This window comes from Bubalus kerabau, chromosome 16 (genome assembly GCF_029407905.1).
Source record: "Bubalus kerabau isolate K-KA32 ecotype Philippines breed swamp buffalo chromosome 16, PCC_UOA_SB_1v2, whole genome shotgun sequence".
In the NCBI taxonomy this organism is placed as follows: domain Eukaryota; kingdom Metazoa; phylum Chordata; class Mammalia; order Artiodactyla; family Bovidae; genus Bubalus; species Bubalus kerabau.
In genome coordinates this window covers 67,303,508-67,323,319 of record NC_073639.1, presented here as the reverse complement: position 1 = coordinate 67,323,319, position 19,812 = coordinate 67,303,508, and the positions used below count along the sequence as shown (strand labels likewise).

Genomic DNA, 19,812 nt, shown 5'->3' with positions numbered 1-19,812 from the left:
ATCACACTGCTATTCTTCACACCCACTAGGCACACTGCTACCACAGGGCCTTTGTACTTGCTGCTCCTTCTCCCATTATTTCCTCCGACGTACATACAGCTTACTCTTTGCCTCCTTCATGTTTTGCTCAAATATTTGCTTTTCAGAACTTCCCTAACCGCCTTACTTGAGACTGACCTCCCAAATACCATCACCCCTCACTATCCACAGATGTGGAATAGAAGATGGTTTAGTTGCTAAGTCATGTCTGACTCTTGTGATCCCCATGGACTGTAGCCCACCAGGCTCTTCCATCCATGGAATTTCTCAGGCATGAATACTGGAGTGGGTTGCCATTCCTCCTCCAGGGGATCTTCCCAACTCAGAGATCGAACCCATGTCGCCTGCATTTGCAGGCGGGTTCTTTACCATTGAGCCACCTGGGAAGCCTCACTAGATGTATAGTAAATGACTAATAATACTTGCATTTATTTTTTGTTTTTGGCCACGAGGCATGTGGAATCCTAGCTGCCCAGCTAGGGATCAAACCCATGCCCTCTGCATTGGAAGCACAGAGTCTCGACCACTGGACTGCCAGGGAAGTCCAATATGTACATTTACTTAATACTTTCCCTTCTAAATATTCTCAGGCTTAATCCACACACCCTATGGGATAGGTATTATTCCTAAACCCATTTTAAGGATTATTTATGTGAAGGTCAGAGAGGTTAAGAGTCTGACAAAGGGCAGACTGGAATTCCAGAGTTTGTACTAGGGACCCTAGAATTCCCATGCTTCAGTTCAACCTAGAGCAAGTCCCTGCTCTTTGTCAGCCTGTTTTGGATGACATCATAGGGGGATGGGATTGGTGGATACCATCCAACTGGAGGAGTTGCCTCTTTCAGGGCCATCCTCAAGCCAATGTCAGTTTGCAACTTATAAAAAGAAAACTAACAGTTGAGACATGAAACCTGCCACAGGAAGGGTGACTGAAAGCCACACCCATTAAGGTGGCACCTGACCTTCCAGTCATCACTCAGTATCTGGGGTGTGCCAGCCACAGTACACAGCCTCAATAAAGAGGAGCCCCAGGTCAGCCAGACACCCCTGGTTTCCTGTACACTCTGGCCCTTTATTCCACAGGGTACTGGAGAGGAGTGTCCTTAAAGAAGGGTGAGTGTGCCAGCAGATAGGTAGGTGCATAGCTGCATACCCAGCCACCAGTGGTACTCTCAAGACAGATGGCAGTATCCCTGGAGCTGTTTGATACCCCAGCTTCTAGGCTGAACTCCTTTGTGGCTCAGTGCCAGCATAACATCAAGGCGTGGAAAGAAGACGTGGTGAAGGCTGTGCAGTCCGTGGAGAAGTTCCTGAAGAAGCAGCACTTCCAGGGGGACCATGGGCTGGGCCAGAAGGTGCTGAAGGTGATCCAGGTGAGACTGGTCCCCTCCATTTCCCAGCCAGGGCTGGGCAAAACCCAACCCGTGGGTCCATGTCTCTGAGGATGCTAGGGACCTCTTGCCTCATTATCCCTAGTCCATGCTACTGACATCTCAAGACACAGCATCCCAACACACTGCTGCCTCGAGCAGAGCAAGTTGAGTAAGGAAGCTAATAATAGTAGTGCACATTCTGGATGCACGTGCCTAAGCCCTTCACATGTACTGCCTCTAATTTGTACACCCTCTGAAGTGTGCGCCAGTCTTTCCAGTTTACAGATGAGCACAGTGCAAACTCAGTGACTTAAGATCTATAATGGCTAAATGCAATGCAAGGTCTCTGGTTGAATCTTGGTGTGAATGGACCATCCGTAGAATATAATTTGGGAACAACTGGGGAAATTTCAGTATGGCCAGAATATTAGATTTTATATGTATATATATGGGAATTTTTTTTTTGAAGTGTAATAGTTTTGTGGTTGTGGGGGCAAATGTTCTCTTTGGTTGGACATAAATCTAAAGTATTTATGGACAATGGTCCTTAGTTTCTGTAATTTATTTTATTATTATTATTTTTTAAGATTTTTGGATGCGGACCATTTTTAAAGTCTTGAATTTGCTACAATATTGCTTCTGTTTTATGTTTTGGTTTTTTGGTCTCGAGACTTAGTTCCAGACCAGGGATTGAACCTGCATGCCCTGTGTTGGAAGGTGATGTCATAACCACTGGACAGTCAGGGAAGTCCCTGTAAATTACTTTAAAGTGGCTTAGTTGAAGCAAACATGGCAAGTTTAGACTTGTTGAATCTGATGGGGCAGAGGTATAAATGTTCTTTGTTTTCTCTTTCTATTTTTATGTTTACAATTTTTGATAAAGGAAAGTTTTTTTTGTTGTTGTTGTTTTTAAATGGAAGATCAGGGAGATGAGGACTTACCGAAGGTCACACAGCTGGTGGTGAAGCTGGGATTTCTTAGTCCACTCTGGGCTGCCCCCACTGAGCTTTTTCACCCCCAAACCCTTTCAGGAGCTGCCTCTCGTCACCTCTGGTCCTAACTAGGATAATACTCCAAGCGGATCAAAACTAGAAAGGTGTGATGAGAAAAAATTACTTTTGAGGTGTGATGAGGAAAAACAAAAAAACAATTTTCTTTTTCTGAGTTGCTGCCTAGGCGCCTTACAATATGATGATCCTGCTAACACCAAAAGTCCAGAGTCTGGACCTTTAGATAAATTTTGGGCACCCTGCAAGTTTATGCTTTGCTTCTCCTGGTAGAACCTTTTAAAATAACCAGTTATTAGGCTTCACCGGCGGTCTGGTGGTTAAGACTCTGAACTCCTACTGCGGGGACATGGATTTGATTCCTGGTCAGAGAAATTCCATAAGCCACACAATGCAGCCAAAATAAATAACGAAATTTTTTTTAAGTTTTTTTTAATATAGAGTCAAGATGGACTTTTTAAATTAAAAAGTAAAATAAAATAACCACTTCAAAGTTAAGCCTGCGAAACGTTAGTAACCTCTGCCCCAATCACCTTGTAAGAACTAGATGCTTTCTACCCTGCTAAATTGTGACCAGGGGAGAAGGCCTGCTCTCTCCCCAGTTCACCAAGTCCCCTTGCTTCTGGGATCTGTACTAATAAGCCTTTTTTAAAATTAATTTTTAATGAATTTTTATTGGAGTATAGTTGCTTTAGAATGTTAGTTTCAGCTGTACAGCAAAGGGATGCAGTTGTACCTGTATATATATCCACTCCGTTTGACATTTCCTTCCCATTTAGGTCACCACAGAGCACTGAGTAGAGTTCCCTGAGCTGTACAGTAGGTCCTCAATAGTTATCTGTTTGTGTAAGTAATAAATCTTATACTCCACTTCCTCTGTATGGGTATACTGAAACTGTGTCTTTCCTCCAAATGGCCCCGTGAGTTTCATTACCCTACAGTGGAGCTTGCTGGGGCAGCTACCTGCCCATATGGATGGCTTGTGCCCCCTCATTCATCAAGTAAAAATCTACATATTCTTAAATTTATTTATTTATTTTATTTTTGGCTGCACTGGGGATTTTGCTATTGCACCAGGGCTTTCTTTAATTGTGCTGCGTGGACCTCTCAACCACAGTGGCCTGTCAGGTTGCAGAGCACAGGCTCTAGGCACATGGGCTTCAGCAATGGTGGCACAGGGGCTCAGTTGCCCCACTGCATAGGGGATCTTCCCGGACTAGGGATCAAACCGGTGTCCCCTACATTGCAAGGCAGATTCTTAACCACTGGACTACTAGGGAAACCCTACATGTTCTTAATTCAATCCACCAGCTTCAGCTTCCCAACATGAAAGGTCCTGGAGGCAGACAGTCTCAGCCAATCCTTCCTGTAAACGCTAAGGAAACTGAGGCAGAGAGGGTGAGAAACTTTCCACGTTCACACAGCAAGCTGGTACAGGCAAGACTAGCACTAGGACTCCTGACTCGAAGCTCAGTGCTCTAGTTCTGCCTTTAGGAGCAGTCGCTTGAGGGAAGGATCTAGAAGCCGCAGGCCCATGTTACTTTGTAACTCTCAAACCCAGCACCCAGAGCCTGAAGCCATGCGATTTAGAAGTGAGACACCGTACATTCTGACATGAGGCGTGGGCTTGACTCTTGGCTTCTTCCCTCACTAGCCAGGTGACCTTGGAGTCACAGTCTTGTCTCTCAAACCCTCAGTCTCAGTCTTCTCATGTGTAATTGGGATGACATCACCGGCATCGCAGTGGGGGTGGGGGGCAAGGGTTCCCCAGTGGCTCAGTGGTAAAGAATCTGCCTGCCAATACAGGAGACTCAGATTCCATCTCTGGGTCAGGAAGATCCCCTGGGGGAGGAAATGGCAACCCACTCCAGCATTCTTTTTTTTATATAATTTTATTTATTTATTTTTGGCTGTGCTCTGGGTCTTCGTTGCAGCATGGGCTTTCCTCTGGTTGTGGGTATCAGGGGCTACTCTCCATTGCAATGTAGTTTTCTCATTGTGGTGTCATCTCTTGTTGCAGAGCACGGGCTCCAGGGCACACCGGCTTCAGTAGTTGTGGCACGAGGGCTCGGTAGTTGCAGCTCCCGGGCTGTAGAGCACAGGCTCAATAGTTGTGGCACATGAGGTTAGTTGCTCTGTGGCATGTGGGATCTTACTGGACCAGGAATTGAATCTGCGTCTCCTGCATTAACAGATGGATGCTTTACCACTGGTCCATCAGGGAAAGCCCCCACTCCAGTATTCTTGCCTGGAGAATCTCCATGGACAGAGGAACCTGGTGGGCTGTAGTCTATGGGGTCCCAAAGAATCAGACACAACTGAGCAACTGAGCACACACCCACACCATCATCATCATCTCTCCCTCGTCAACCAAATAGAGTGGTGCAGGCTAAATGATTAGTCAATGTTCAAAAACAAAAGCATTGTTATCAACTTTTGCTCGAGTGTTCTTCTGGGCCTGGAGCACCAGTATGACTCCTTCCAGACCAAACCCACTCCACCCCACCAGCCCTGAGAATAACGCAGATGGCATGGGGCAAGTGAGTGGGACGGAAGGATGTCTCAAACATGAGTTTTGATGGCAGGAAGTGGTATTAACCCAGCCCTCAAATCCTGCCTGCAACCTTCTCCAATCTTGAAACTAATAAATAATAGAGACACCCAAAGAGCAACGGCCATTGAGAAATTAGCACTTTATTTGGGCTTTAAACCCTCTGCCCTCCCATGAAAATCTGGTGAGCTGTGCTGGCCCATATGAGTGAATGCTTATCCTTGGGTTAGAATAGGTTTAGACCGGAGCAAATCATACAGCCTGCTCTAGAATGTTCTTCCCTCTCTGCCCATATCTTCCCACTGGGAAAGGTAGGAAGGGCACAGCCTTCAAGGGGTTGTGGCTTTCTTCGGCACACAGAGTGCCATCCCCAATGCTCTCACATGGGGCAGAAAGGCTGACTCTGAATGCAGGTGGAGAAAGAAAAATGGAAAAGAAAAAGGAGGACTTCCTTGGAGGTCCAGTGGTTAAGACTCCCACGCTTCCAATGCAAGGGATGTGGATTCAATCAATCCAGGGATTGATTCCTGGATTCCTGGATGGGGAACTAAAATCCTGCATGCCACATGGTGAGGCCAAAAACAAAGGAAGAAGAAAATAAAGATGTCAGACTTCTCTTCCACAGAAGCAGGGCCTGGCACGTAGACTTGGGTCACTGGAAATAAAGAGGCAGAAGAACCACACCCTGTGTTCTGACCTCTGTCTGATTGTGACCATGACTCCTGGTTATGAGTCCATGGCAAATCAGTTAACCCCCAATTGCCTCCTTTTTTTCATCTGTACAATGGGGATAATTATCCTAGTCCCTCCACCTCAACTGGGCGCTTCCCTGATGGCTCAGCAGGTAAAGACTCTACCTGCAATGCAGGAGACACAGGAGACTTGGGTTTGATCCCTGGGTTGGGACAATATCCTGGGGATGGAAAATGGCAACCCACTCCAGTATTCTTGCCTGAAAAGGCTCATGGACAGAGGAACCTGGCAGGCAATAGTCCGTGGGGTCGCAAAGACTCAGACACGACTGAGAGACTGACACACACCGCCACAATTAGTGAGAGTGAGGATTAAAAGACTGTTTGTATAAAAGACTTTCAGTGGTGCTGGACACAGTGAGGGCTCAGCTGGTGGCAGCTGGGTCATAGTCAATGTTCAGTGATTCCACCCACCAGCAGAGGTAACCCACCTGAGGTCTGATACATCTGTGGCAATTCCACCTCTCCATCCCGAGTGAGAAAGAGAGAAAGCCAAAGAGTTGGGGGCCTTGTATACCAGAGGCCACAGGACTGGAGAGCAAGTCCAGGATCTCGGAACATCAAAAAGACCCCTTCAAAATCATTCAGCTCAGTCTCCTTCAATTCTGCCTGAAACTCAGGCAGAAGAGGTGATCTAAGTCAACTTGAGAAAGAGAAGGAAGAGAGCTATATGGCTGACTTCCTGTGTAACCGCACCACTGCAAGCACTTGACACACATAGTCTTATCGAATCCTCCCAAAACCCGGTGACTCGTGTGCTATCGTTACTCTGAGATGACTGACGAGGAACAGGGGCAAGAGGGGAAGTCAAGATTAGGCTGCCCCATTCCCAGCCCATGGCTCTGATCCACCAAGAAACCCTGTGCCCCCTTTTTATTGAAAAAAATTTTTTTTGCTGAAGTAGAGTTGCTTTACAATGTTATGTTTTTTTCTGCTGTCCAACAAAGTGAGTCAGCCATACGTATACATATAGCCCCTCCATCCTGAACCTCCCTCCCATTCTTTTCATCCCACCCAGCTAGATCACCAAGGGCATGCATGTGTGCTAAGTCACTTCTGTCGTGTCTGATTCTTTGCGACACTATGGACCATAGCCCGCCAGGATCCCCTATCTACGGGATTCTCCAGGCAAGAATACTGGAGTGGTTTGCCATTCCCTTCTCCAGGGGATCTTCCTGACTCAGGGATGGAACCCATGTCTCCTGCATTGGCAGGCAGATTCTTTACTACTAGCGCCAACTGGGAAGCCCCTAGGTCTCCACACCCTTTTTTTAATGACATAAAATTATGCCAGTGCAGGAGATGCTAAGAGACACAAGTTCGATCCCTGGGTTGGGAAGATCCCCTGGAGGAGAGCAGGTGGAGTATTGCAGGTGGAGTCTTTACCTGCTGAGCCATCAGGGAAGCGCCCAGTTGAGGTGGAGGGACTAGGATAATTATCCCCATTGTCCCTGGAGAATCCTATGGACAGAGAAGCCGGGCGGGTTATACTGTCCACAGGGTCCCAAAGGGTCAGACAAGACTGCAGTGACTTTGCACACACACACAGAGCACAGAATTATTCAGACCTGCCCCTCCCATCCCCCAGAACCCTCCAACTGTCACCCTGTAGAGGATGATGGTTTCCTTGAAGTGGGGATCACTCTTGAAGATAAGGCTGAGTCTCAGAAGCAAGGCAGTGGGGTAAGTAAGAAACATGGGTTGTGGAGTCCGGCTGCCTGGGTTTGACACATCCACTGTGTGACCCTGGGTGAGCGGCTTGCTGTCTTGACCTCTTCACTTTCCTCCCCTGTAAAGAGGTCATGTGGGTACTCCCCACCCGTTGGTGAGGCAGGTAGTGATGAATGGGATCATCCGTGGAAGAGCCCTAGGGATTCCCTGGTCCCAGCAGTGGCCTTGGGGTGATGGGACTCTGTGTTCCACAGGTGGGCTCCTTCGGGAATGGCACGGTACTCAGGAACCACGTGGAGGTGGAGCTGGTGATGTTCCTGAGCGGTTTTAGCAGCTTCCAGGAGGAAGCCAGCAACCACAATCACCACGAGCACGTTCTGAGCATGCTCTGTGAAAAGCTCACGGATTGCCCGGATCTGCTTCACCTCCAGCCCCAGAACCTGAGGCTGGTCCACGGAGTCACCTCTGCTGTCGCCTTTGCCATTCAGACCTGGGAGATGGAAGAGCAAGTCACTGTCACCATCGTGCCGGCCTTCAGGGTCCTGAGTAAGGGAAAGCCCACCTGACTCACACACCTGCCCTCCCCAGGGGGGTACCCACAGCTGCTTCACCTCTCCTTTGCGGCCACGTGCAGACACCTGCATGCACCCATTCAACCCACATCCCGTGCTGGGTGCTGGGCGACTGAAATGCCTGGGACTGACTCAGCTCTGGCTATCCTTGTGGTTCAATGGGGCAAACAGATTTATCAAGGAATCACGCAGATAAATACATGATTGGAGAGGAAGGGAGAGTCAAGGTAGGGAAAGCATTAGAGCAACTCCTGGGGTGACTCTGGAATACTTACCCTGGGGGTGGGTGTTTCCCCACGCTATATATAATAGTTTGCGTCATCAGCTAAACCCGAATTTCCAATCTATCCCTACCCCACCCATCTGTCTCCCCCTTTGGCAACACAGGTCTGTTCTCTAGGTCTGTGAATCTGTTTCTGCAAAACTCACTTTTCATTGTCAAGAAGGCAAGCCTTTAGTCTCTCAAGCTATGTGGTTCCAGGCTTCCCTGGAAAGTGAAAGTGAAGTCGGTCAGTCGTGTCTGACTCTTATTGACCCCATGGACTACAGCCCACCAGGCCCTCTGTCCATGGGATTTTCCAGGCATGAGTACTGGAGTGGGGTGCCATTGCCTTCTCCGTTAACAGCGGCTAGGCATATTATATTTACTTGGAGCTGGTATACTTGGTGACAGCCTTAGTGCCCTCGGACACGGCATGCTTGGCCAGCTCCCCAGGTAACAGCAAGCACACGGCCGTCTGGACCTCCCTGGATGTGATAGTCAAGCGCTTGTTGTAATGCGCCAGGCGCGATGCCTCGCCAGCGATGCGCTCGAAAATGTCGGTGACAAAGGAGTTCATGATTCCCATGGCCTTGGACGAGATGCTGGTGTCCGGATGGACTTGCTTCAGCACCTTGTACACGTACATGGAGTAGCTCTCCTTGCGGCTGCGCTTGCGCTTCTTGCCGTCCTTCTTCTGGGCCTTGGTCACAGCTTTTTTAGAGCCCTTTTTAGGGGCAGGAGCAGACTTAGCCGGTTCAGGCATGTCTATAATGACAACACCCAACAACACAGAAAGATCTTGAAAGGCTTCCCTGGAGAGATACTCAAATGAATTAGCAGTCTCCTGAGAGCTTCCCCACGGGCTCAGCGGTAAAGAATCCGCCTGCCAATAGAGGAGACATGAATTCGACCCCTGGGTCAAGAAGATCCCCTGGAGGAAGAAATGGCAATCCACTCCAGTATTCTTGCCTGGGAAATTCCATGGACAGAGGAGCCTGGTGAACTATAGTCTACGGCGTCACTAGAAGTCGGACATGACTTAATGACTAAACAACAAAAACCCTTGAGGACTTATTAGCAACTGGGGCTTTCTAAGCCCTCACTGTCTCCCCTTTGTCTCCTCAGGGCCTTCTGTTCCCAACTTTTAGCCCTCCCCAGAGGTCTATGTGAGACTGATTAAGGCCTGCTGTACTCTTGGACAGTTCTCCCCATCCTTCAGCGAGCTGCAGAGAAACTTCGTGAAATACAAGCCAACCAAGCTGAAGAGCCTCCTGCGGCTGGCAAAACACTGGTACCTGGAGGTGAGGAGGCTGCCTGATGGGGGCAAGAGCAGAAGATGGGGGAGGGAGGGGAAGAAAAGGCAGGAACCAGACTTGTCATCAGGGGGATACTGTGAGGAGGGGCAACGGTTGTGGGGAGAGGATTTAGTTAGTTACCTGTTTTATGACAAGCTACTTTTTAGATTTCACATAGGATGTCTGCATGGTACCAAAGGGTATTTCCAAATACCCAGATGAGCAGAGTCATCTCCGCTTATGAAAGGAAGACTCAGAAACAAACAAAAAATGAGAAAGAAAGAAAAAAAATGATTTCTTATTTTAAAAAAATTGGTAAGAGTCAGAGTTTAGACTGGTTTAACCAAAAAAGAAAAAAATACCAAAAAAGAAAAAAATAGTATTTAAAGATAAAAATCAAGATACTATGAAAGTTTAAGTTAGTATGTGTATGGTGGATAAATAGCATTTTCTTACATATTATCACCTCAACAAAGGTTGTGATGTATCTTCAGATATTAGCAACACTGAAGTCAAGAAGGAAATTGGTTTTTTTGGCCAGTCAGTCACTTAAACAGGAAATGATCCAAAGTTTTGTGGATTTGAAGAGATGGAACTCAAAAGAATGATCTGTTTGTTTTGTTTGTTTGGCAAAGTGTACAAAGTGTTTTCTTCCTGAATACGACATGCACATTTATTGGCAATGTCCACAGAAAAACATACCAGCTTTATTTCTATAGCCCTTTCTTTGTACAAGTCTCTGCCTCTGAGGGACTTCTCCAGCGGTCCAGTGGTTAAGACTCCACGTTTGCACTGCAGGGGTATTTGGCTCCATCCCTGGTCAGGGAACCACGGTCCCCACAGGGCCTAAAAACTAACAGCCTAAAAGACTCTGCCTCTAAGACAAGATGTTGGCTGCATATGGTTTTTTGAAAGTTTCTTGACTCAGTATTATTCATTTGATGTTTTCTTTTATTTGAGAATTTTTATTTAACCAAGTGTTACAAGACGTGTTGATCAATCCTTAAGGACACAAAGAGTTCATATTATACATTAAACAGAACTAGAGTCCTGTGATGCTAAAAAGGTTATTAGTTCATTTTTATCTGGAGACTTTGTAACATCCCAGGAGTTATCATTTACTATTATGATTCAAAAGTATTTTTTGATTCTTACCAATTCATCCACTGAGGCCAAGGAATGTGTAAGTTAGATTCTCTGGGTTTTATTTGATTTCACCAAATCTTAACTGTAAGAATATCACTGATCTCAGAGATGTCCAAGTTTGTGCATGCTCACGCACAAAGTCATTTAAAAAAATTTTTTTTGAGATGTCAGTTGGAATAATTTATCATTTAAGTTTGTACTATGTATAGCCATATACTGAGGGTGAGTGAGTGAAGTTGCTCAGTCATGTCTGACTCTGCGACCCCATGGACTGTTGCCTACCAGGCTCCTCCATCCATGGGATTTTCCAGGCAAGAATACTGCAGTGGGTTGCCATTTCCTTCTCCAATACTGAGGGTAGGAGATAAAGAAAGAAAGCTTTGTCTCCCCCCGACCACCTCATATAGCCATCAAAAATAGAACATTAACCTGGGTAGTTTTTTAGAAATTAGAAAAAATTCTAATTTTTTTCTTTTTGTTTTTTAATTGAGAGTAACAGAAAAACCAACTCTAATGGGCTTAACCAATAAAGAGAATTATCAGCTCATGTGTGAAAACCTACAACAGTGGAGAGAGCTTCAGGCATTGTTTGGTGAAGGCTCCAGCTCTGTTTCTCTGTAATTCTCTTGTGTGTGTGTGTGTGCTAAGTTGCTTCAAGTCACATCTGAGTCTTTGTGACCACACGGACTGTAGCCCACTAGGCTCCTTTGTCCATGGGATTCTCCAAGCAAGAATACTAGAGTGGGTTGCCATTTCCTCCTCCAAGGGATCTTCCCGACCAAGGGATGGAACCGCATCTCTTGTGTCTCCTGCATTGGCAGGCAGGTTCTTTACCACTAGTACCATCTGGAACAGCTTCTCTCAATATTATATGTCAACTTGGTCCCCAAGCTGGTTTCCCTCATGGTGGCAAAATGGCCACATCTGTTCCTGCCCTCACATTCACTTAGACTTCTCTTCTCTCAACCACAGAACAAAAGAACTAGATTTGACTCAAATTGAGCCAGCTTAGATCACCAGGCGTCTCTTGAACCAACCACTTGGCAAGGGGGAATAGGTTTATCCTCGTGATCCTGTCCAGTCAGAGCCAACCCTGGAGATGAGGATTGGGCCAATCGCATCCAAACAGCATGGCCACTAAACAATGGGGGAGAAAGACATGCCTATTAGAGAAGCAACCCCAACATTAACTATAGATTCTCAGCTATTACCTAGTCCTGGAGGATCCTGGCAGGCTACAGTCCACGGGGTCGAAAAGAATCAGACCCGACTTAGCAACTAAACAGCAATGATAACATAGTCACCCAACACACACACAAACACATTTTTTTCCTCTTTAGCTAAGAAGATTTTTCTTTAAAAGAAATCTCCCGGAAGCCCAAATAGATTAAAATAGAGTTATTTCGGTTGGGGTGCTGGTGACAGAGCCCAACCTGCTGACTCCCTTTTTTCTCTTCTAAGTGTTTATCTGTTTGGCTGCACCAGCTCTTAGTTGCAGCATGCAGCATCTTTTGCCTTCACTGTGGCATGATCTCTAGTTATGGCATGTGGGATCTAGGTTTCCTGACCAGGGACGGAACCTGGGAGCATGGCATCTTAGCTATTGGACCACCAGGAAAGTCCCTGCTCACTCCTTGGGATACTTCTTCATCACTCCATTCCGGAAGTTATGTCAAGTACAGTTTGAAACCCACTGGACTCACCCAGTTGCTTAATTTTAAGATGGGGAAACCCAATTAAGGCCAGAGAGGAAAAGTGACTTGGCCAAGAATACGCTGCCAGTAGGTAGCAAAGCTGGGACAAGAACTTGGATTTTTCCAGTTTTGGGTCCAACGTCATCCTTCTATGGAATCTTGGGGTCTCTCTCTCTCTTCCCATGTCTTTCAGTAGTATATGAAAGCCAAGTGCCCTAGGGCAGAGCTGCCCCCAATGTATGCCCTTGAGCTACTGACCGTCTATGCCTGGGAAACGGGTAATGAGGAGAAAGAGCGTTTCAGGATGGACAAAGGCCTGATCACTGTGCTGCTGCTGCTCACGAAGTATCAGCGTCTCTGCATCTACTGGACCAAGTACTACACGTTGCAGAACCCGGTCATTGAGGACTTTGTCAGAAACCAGCTCAAAGAAAAGAGGTACTGGATCGTCGCATGCCAGCCACATCTCAGAGAAAGAGAATTAAGGGAAAGGTGGTATCGAGTTTCCTGGGTGGGCTTTATTTTATATATAAAATCACTATATACAATATATATATTTAAAGATTTGTCTATTTTATGGTTTGGCTGTGCTGAGTTTTGTTGCTGCACATGCGCTTCTCCCACTTGCTGCGAGGGGGGTGCCCTCTAGCTGCGGTTCAGAGGCTTCTCACGGCAGTGGCTTCTCTTAGTTGTGGAGTGCTGGCTCTAGGGTGCACGGGCTTCAGTAGCTGTGGCTACTATGGGCTTCACTGCATGTAGAATTTTCCTGGACCAGGGATAGACTCTGTGTCCCCTGCATCGCAAGGCGGATTCTTAACCACTGGACCACCAGGGAAGCCTGGGTGGACTTTATTAAATAGAAAAGCAGATATCTCACCCTGACACAGCTAACATCTCAAGCTGATTGATTGCCTTTCAAATCGCCAGGGCCTTAGGGGCTATAAGCCTTTTCCTTATTCCTTGAGCTATCACTCCACTCTACGTTAATCCTCTTGCCCTCAGAAGACCATTTCAGTGTTTTTTCCCAACATGAGAAACTAAAAAGAACCACGGAGACCCGAGTTAAATCCCAGCTCTGCCATTTTCTCATCTCTGTGAGCCTCCATTCCTCATCTGTAAAACAGGAGTTGTTGTTGTCCAGCTCTTTCGAGACCCCATGGACTATAGCTTGCCAGGCTCCTCTGTCCATTGTATTTCCAAGGCAAGAATACTGGAGTGTTTTGCCATTTCCTTCCCAGCAGATCTTCCCAATCCAGGGATTGAACCCATCTCCTCCATTGGCAGGCAGATTCTTTACCGATGAGCCACCACGGAAGCCCAACACAGGAGTAATTGGCACCAGCCATGCAGGACTCTTAGGATAGTCAGAGAAAATATACATAAAGGGCAACTGTATCTAGTCTATGATAGATGCCAGCTAAATGTTCAGTATTGTAACACACATTGCTTGTACCCATTTGTATCCTCTGGGCCTTTACCATTTCAGGGAAGGTTGGTTCAACCTCCAGCTGTCGGCACCTGTGTCCCTTTGCCTGTGGGTTTTCAGCTTCCCTTAGTGACTGGTGGGGATTGGTGTGTAAATACCTCAGCTCCCTGCCATCTCAGATGGAGGGACTCTTTCTGGGTCATGTGTTCTACACTAGTTCTCAGAGTCCAAGCCCCAGATGCTCACAGGGATAATTACCTTGATGCATATCTTTTATTGGCATCCTTCCCGTCCCTATCTCACTTTCCCACTTGCTCTTTGGTGCTTCCTGGCACCTCCTTCCAAATAAATGACTTGCACTCAAATCCTCATCTTAGGTTTTGCTCCTGGGAGAACCCAGCCTGAGACAACTCTTTGTACTAGAAGCTTTAGGTCATTGTAAGCAATATCATAAGAATATTTATTGTTCCCTCATGTGAGTGTCCAGAGAAGGCAATGGCACCCCACTCCAGTACTCTTGCCTGGAAAATCCCATGGACAGAGGAGCCTCGGTCCATGAGGTCGCTAAGAGTCGGACATGACTGAGCGACTTCACTTTCACTTTTCACTTTCATGCATTGGAGAAGGAAATGGCAACCCATTCCAGTGTTCTTGCCTGGAGAATCCCAGGGACGGGGGAGCCTGGTGGGCTGCCATCTATGGGGTCGCACAGAGTCGGACACGACTGAAGCGACTTAGCAGCAGCAGCAGCAGCAGCAGCATGTGAGTGTCAGGTCTTTTTTTTTTTTTAACAAGAAAGAGTAACCAGGTCTCCTTATGAAAAGACAGTTTATTGTACGGATGCCCCGAATATTGACCTAGGAAAACCACTGGGACCTGAGGCAAACTAGTATAGACTCCTCTTCTCTGTCATTCCTTCTCACGGCCCATGTGCTTCCTCCCCTCTCACTGCCTCTGTTTCTCTCTCCATACCTGCCCTGCTCCCCTCTTACTCCAAGGTGATGAGGAACATCCATTATTTCTGGTCCAAACTCCAGAGGGAACTAATTTGATTACTAGGCAGAGGCTCCACATGCCAGCTCACCTGGTGGGTCACTTGGATCAGGTGAGTTGAATCCACAGGACAGAGTGGCACTGCTCCCTGACTCCATCAGGCAGGAGCATTTCGGGGAGCCAGGGATGCTGGGGGTTGAAAGCATGGAGCCTAAAGTGTCCAGTTCATGTCACTAGCATGCTAACACATTCTGTCACTTAGATAAAGTCTCAGCTGCTGCCTAAGTCAAAAGTTCCTGGGGCACAAGGGCCAGGTCTTGGGACTTCCCTGGTGATCCAGTAATTAATGCTCCATGCTCCCAATGCAGGGAGCCTGGGTTTGATCCCTGGTCAGGGAACTAGATCCCACAAGTCACAACTAAAAAGAACCCCACGTACCGCAGCCAAGATCCTATGTGCCACAATGAAAACTGGCAGACCACAACTAAGACCCAGCTCAGCCAAATAAAACAACAGGAAACCACACAAGGGCTAGGGCTTCATCATGGGCTTGACATCCAAGACCTATGGTCACCCCATGCAACCTCAGTCAGCTATTAGACCCCTTCAAGCCAGTAGTCTTTAAAATATCTATTCAACAGTCAATTAGAGGAGAGACACTTGGAAGCTCAACCTCCCCTCCGTTGAGGCAGAGGAGATGGATCAGAATCCCATGTTCAGGTTGGGAGAACCTAGGGAGGTCTGTGCCTCAGTTTTCTCATCTGTAAAGTGGGGAGAAATTACCATCATCACCACCACCATCATTGCCATACCTTAGAGAATTGTTGCAGGGATTACAATAGGTTACTTAGAGATTGACCCCGTGCCTCAGGACACGTCAGTAAATGGTACCAGCGGTATTGTTATCGTCCAAAGCAATTCAGAAGCTCTAGGTTTGAACTCATTTACGTAGTCTGTTCAGCAAAGTGAAAGCTCTGAACTTAAGAGGCCCACACGCTGGTGTGGTCTGCCTGAGGGACCGCTATTCTTGTTCCATCATGGCTTTAGGGGTCTCAACCTCTGTACACCTCAAAGATTCCTTACAAACACCTAAAATACTCTCCCCAAGAGGAATTTACTTCAAGCATTTATTCATTTATTTCGACCACACTGGGACTTAGTTGTGGCATTTAGTCAGGATCTTCGATGGTAGTTGCTGCCTGCGGGATCTTTACTTGCAGCATGCAAGATCTAGTTCCCTGACTGAGGGTGAACCCAGGCCCCCTGCGCTGAGAGTGCAGTCTTAGCCACTGGGCCACCAGGGAAGTCCTGAGGAATTCTTGGAAACAACCCTCTTCACTCTGTTGCTGCTGCTGCTCAGTCGCTCAGGCAAGTCTGACTCTTTGTGACCCCACAGACTGTAGCCCCCTAAGGCTCCTCTGTCCAGGTGATTTCCCGGGTAAGAATATTGGAGTGGGTTGCCATTTCCTCCTCCAGGGGATCTTCCTGACCCAGAAATCGAATCCAGGCCTCCTGAGTCTCCTGCATTGGCAGGCGGATTCCTTATCATTGAGCCACCTGGGAAGCCCTTGTCATTGTATTACTCTCTGGCAATATTTGTGGACCCTCTTGGACTGACGACCCTGGGCTCTGAACACAGCAGATGCTCAGATGATTGCCAAGAAGATTTCTTTCTGGCCTTCAGGCTTCCAAACAAGAAAGAACCTGGGCTCCCTCTCTCTGTGTTGCAGGCCCATCATCTTGGATCCGGCTGACTCCACCTACAATGTGGCAACAGGCTACAGATGGGATATAGTGGCTCAGAGTGCCCGACATTGCCTGAAACAGTCCTGTTGCTATGACAACAATGAGACATGCATCCCCAACTGGAAACTGAAGGTAATGTCTCCTCTCTGGCTGCCAGAGGCTAGAAGTTCAGAATGAGCTACTGGTGGTTCAGTGGAAAAGAATCCACCTGCCAGTGCAGGAGACACAGGTTTGATCCCTGGGTCCACAAGATCCCCTGGAGAAGGAAATGGCAACCCACTCCAGTATTCTTGCCTGGGAAATCCCATGGACAGAGGAGCCTGGTGGGCTTCAATCCATAGGGTCGCAAAGGGTCGAACATGACTTAGCAACCAAACAAAATGCAGCTACTGCTGTTGTAAAGACAAGGACAGGTGAAAGGCACCTTTTTTTTTTAATGTCCATCCACACAATAGAATTTTTTTTTTAAGATTTTTTTTTTAAAAAATGTGGACTACTTTTTTAGTCTTTATTGAATTCATTACAACTGTTGTTTCTGTTTTATGTTTTCAGTTTTTCTATCACAAGGCATGTGGGATCTTAGTTCCCCAACCAGGGATCAAGCCCACACTCCCTGTACTGGAAGGTGAAGTCTCAACCACTGGATCACCAGGGAAATCCCTGAAGGGCACATTTGTCCTCAGACAGCAGACGGTGGATTTAACCCCCCTCTGTCCTCTCCCTTCCAGTTTGCATGAGACATCAAGGTGACAGTGGAGCAGTGGGGTTGTGTGGATTTCATCATCCAGGTGAACCCTTATGAGACCATACAGAAGCTTAAAGAGAAGACCCAGTGTAAGCTGGAGTCCTCGGCCCCACAGCATCTGTCCTTCCAGGATCCTGGTGCAGAGCGACAGGTCCTCAGGAACATCTCCTCCTTGGCAGATTACAGTATCTTCTCTGACGCTCGCGTCTCTCTGCTGCAGATCGTCTCTCCTGAGATGCAGGTCTTTGTGAAGAATCCCTGCGGTGGGAGCCACACCTATGCCATTTACTCCAGCAGCTTAGTCCTTGACCTGAAGTGTCAGACTGAAGTGAGGGAGGGGCTACTCATAAAGAAGCAACAGCTAGAGTTCCAAGGACAAGTCCTGCAGGATGAGTGGAGTTTGAGTTTCTGTGGTGTCTGAGACAGCACCACCCTCATCCTCTCCAAGAAGACAGCTGAATAGGTTCCATTTCCACCCAGTTAGTCTCCTCTGAAACATCTCCCTGTGCGTTTTTGCTGTTTAATCTAGGTCCCATGGATTTCACCTAACCTTGCCAGTAGAGGGATGACAAGGGATATGAGACTAGGTATGCAAACCAACAATAGCCAGAGCATGTTTGACAATAGAATTCTGACCCACAAGCTCTGCAGCCACCAGTCTGGAAGCCAAACCATTGTATCAATTAACTGGAAACCATCAGGATTTGGTCAACAACTACTAGCTTCCCTATTCCCTCCCTTCCAATTAGGACTGATGAAAGAAATCCAAACAAGCTCCCTGACCAATCATATAGGATGCTCTGCTTCTAATTAGCCCACCTCCAGCTTCCCATGCAAACAACCTCAATCGGGGTATACCTTAGGCCTTCTCTTTATGCCACGATAAAGCTGTCTCACCTCCCTCCTTGCCTTGGTGTCTTTGCCAAAGGCAAGGGATGGTGGCTAACCCCCTGGCTATAGTGAGTTGGGAATAAATAATCTTCGTTTGTTCTCTTTCGGGTGGTCCTCGTTTATTTCCACAGGTGCTAAGGCTGTCCTGGGAGTTATAGCCTAAACATATGAGCCTCTCAACTCTGGAAAGTAAGGACTGTGCAGAAAGTGAGATAGAGATAAGGGAAGTCTGGGAGATGGAGGATGATGTAGTTTTAAAAATCCCCTCAACTTATTTACAAAATAGAAGTAGAGTCAAGGATGTAGAAAACAAACTTATGGTTACCAGGGGTGAAGGGGGAAAGGGAAGGGATAAACTGGGAGATTGAGACTGACATAGACACACTACATATAAAACAGATAACTAATAAGAACCTGATGTATAGCATGGGGAACCCGACTCAGTACTCTGTAATAGCCTATTGTTGTTGCAGTTGTTGAGTCGCTAAGTCAAGTACAACTATTTGCAAGCCCATGGACTGTAGCCCATCAGGCTTCTCTGTCCATGGGATTTCCCAGGCAAGAATACTGGAATGGGTTCCCATCTCCTTCTCCTGAGGATCTTCCTGACCCAGGGATCAAACCCGTGTGTCCTGCATTGGCAGGCAGGTTCTTTACTGCTGAGCCACCAGGGAAGTCCGTATCACCTGGAGATCCTGTTTAAATGCAGGTTCTGATTCAGGTCCAGGCTGAAACCAAGACTACAAATTCTAACAGGCTCTGGAGTTTGCTGATGCTGCTTGTTCACAGATTATACTAGAGTAGTAGCAAAGCCCTAGGATATTGAAAGGAATACGGATTCCTGAGTCCCACCTCTTAGAGACTCTGATTTGCCTAGTTTTCAGTGAGACTCAACAATCTGCATTTTAAAAAGTCCCCTACACAACAATGTGAAGCGTACAGTTAAATATGGTTAAAATAGTATGTTTTATATTATGTGGTCTTCCCTGGTGTCTCAGCAGTAAAGAATCAACCTGCAATGCAGGAGGTGCAAGTTTGATCCCTGAGTTGGAGAGATCCCCTGGAGAAGAAAATGGCAACTCACTCCAGTATTCTTGCCTGGGGACTTCCATGGACAGTGGACCAGGCAGTTTACAGTCTATGGGGTCGCAAGAGTCAAACACGACTTAGCAACTAAACAACAAAATATTATGTGACTTTTACCACAGATGTGCGTGCGTGCGTGCTTGCTAAGTCGCTTCAGTCGTGTGCCACTCTATGGACTATAGCCCGCCAGGCTCTTCTGTCCATGGAATTCTCCAGTCAAGAATACTGGAATGGGTTGCCAGGCCCTTCTCCAAGGGATCTTCCTGACCCAGGGATTGAGCCTGTGTCTCTTATATCTCCTGCACTGGAAGGCAGGTTCTTTACTACTAGCACCACCTGAGAAGCCCCTTGCCCCCCACCCAACCCCGCCACAGACACAAAGGTCCCTAAGGTACTTCTGATGCCCAAATAGACTTCTGAATTTGTAGAATAAGTGGATAAGAATCAAAGTGCATTGGACCAAAATATGGGAACCGATCCTGACTGTCATTAACCCCTTGTGTGACCTTAGGCAATTCCTGCCTGTCTATAGGTCTTATTTTCCTCATCAAGGATAGATCTGT

The 19,812-nt window shown here is 47.1% G+C and overlaps 2 protein-coding genes across 2 annotated transcripts; one reads left to right on the top strand and one right to left on the bottom strand.

The window, feature by feature from the left end:
- The first annotated feature begins 1,220 nt into the window (after window positions 1-1,220).
- On the top strand, window positions 1,221-18,267 carry OASL (2'-5'-oligoadenylate synthetase like). Its single transcript, XM_055549610.1, is given in 6 exon segments — window positions 1,221-1,412; window positions 7,648-7,939; window positions 9,353-9,528; window positions 12,559-12,800; window positions 16,512-16,659; window positions 17,256-18,267. Coding segments are annotated over 6 exon segments (1,530 nt in total). The 3' UTR covers window positions 17,736-18,267.
- On the bottom strand, window positions 8,610-8,999 carry LOC129629541 (histone H2B type 1-C/E/F/G/I-like). The gene has a single exon (XM_055549611.1). The coding sequence runs from the start codon at window positions 8,988-8,990 to the stop codon at window positions 8,610-8,612; it is 381 nt and encodes a 126-aa protein (XP_055405586.1). The 5' UTR covers window positions 8,991-8,999.
- Window positions 18,268-19,812: the final 1,545 nt, after the last annotated feature.

Coding starts and splice junctions, on each gene's coding strand:
- LOC129629541 (XM_055549611.1), bottom strand. CDS start 8,990: ATGCCTGAACCGGCTAAGTCTGCTCCTGCCCCTAAAAAGGGCTCTAAA.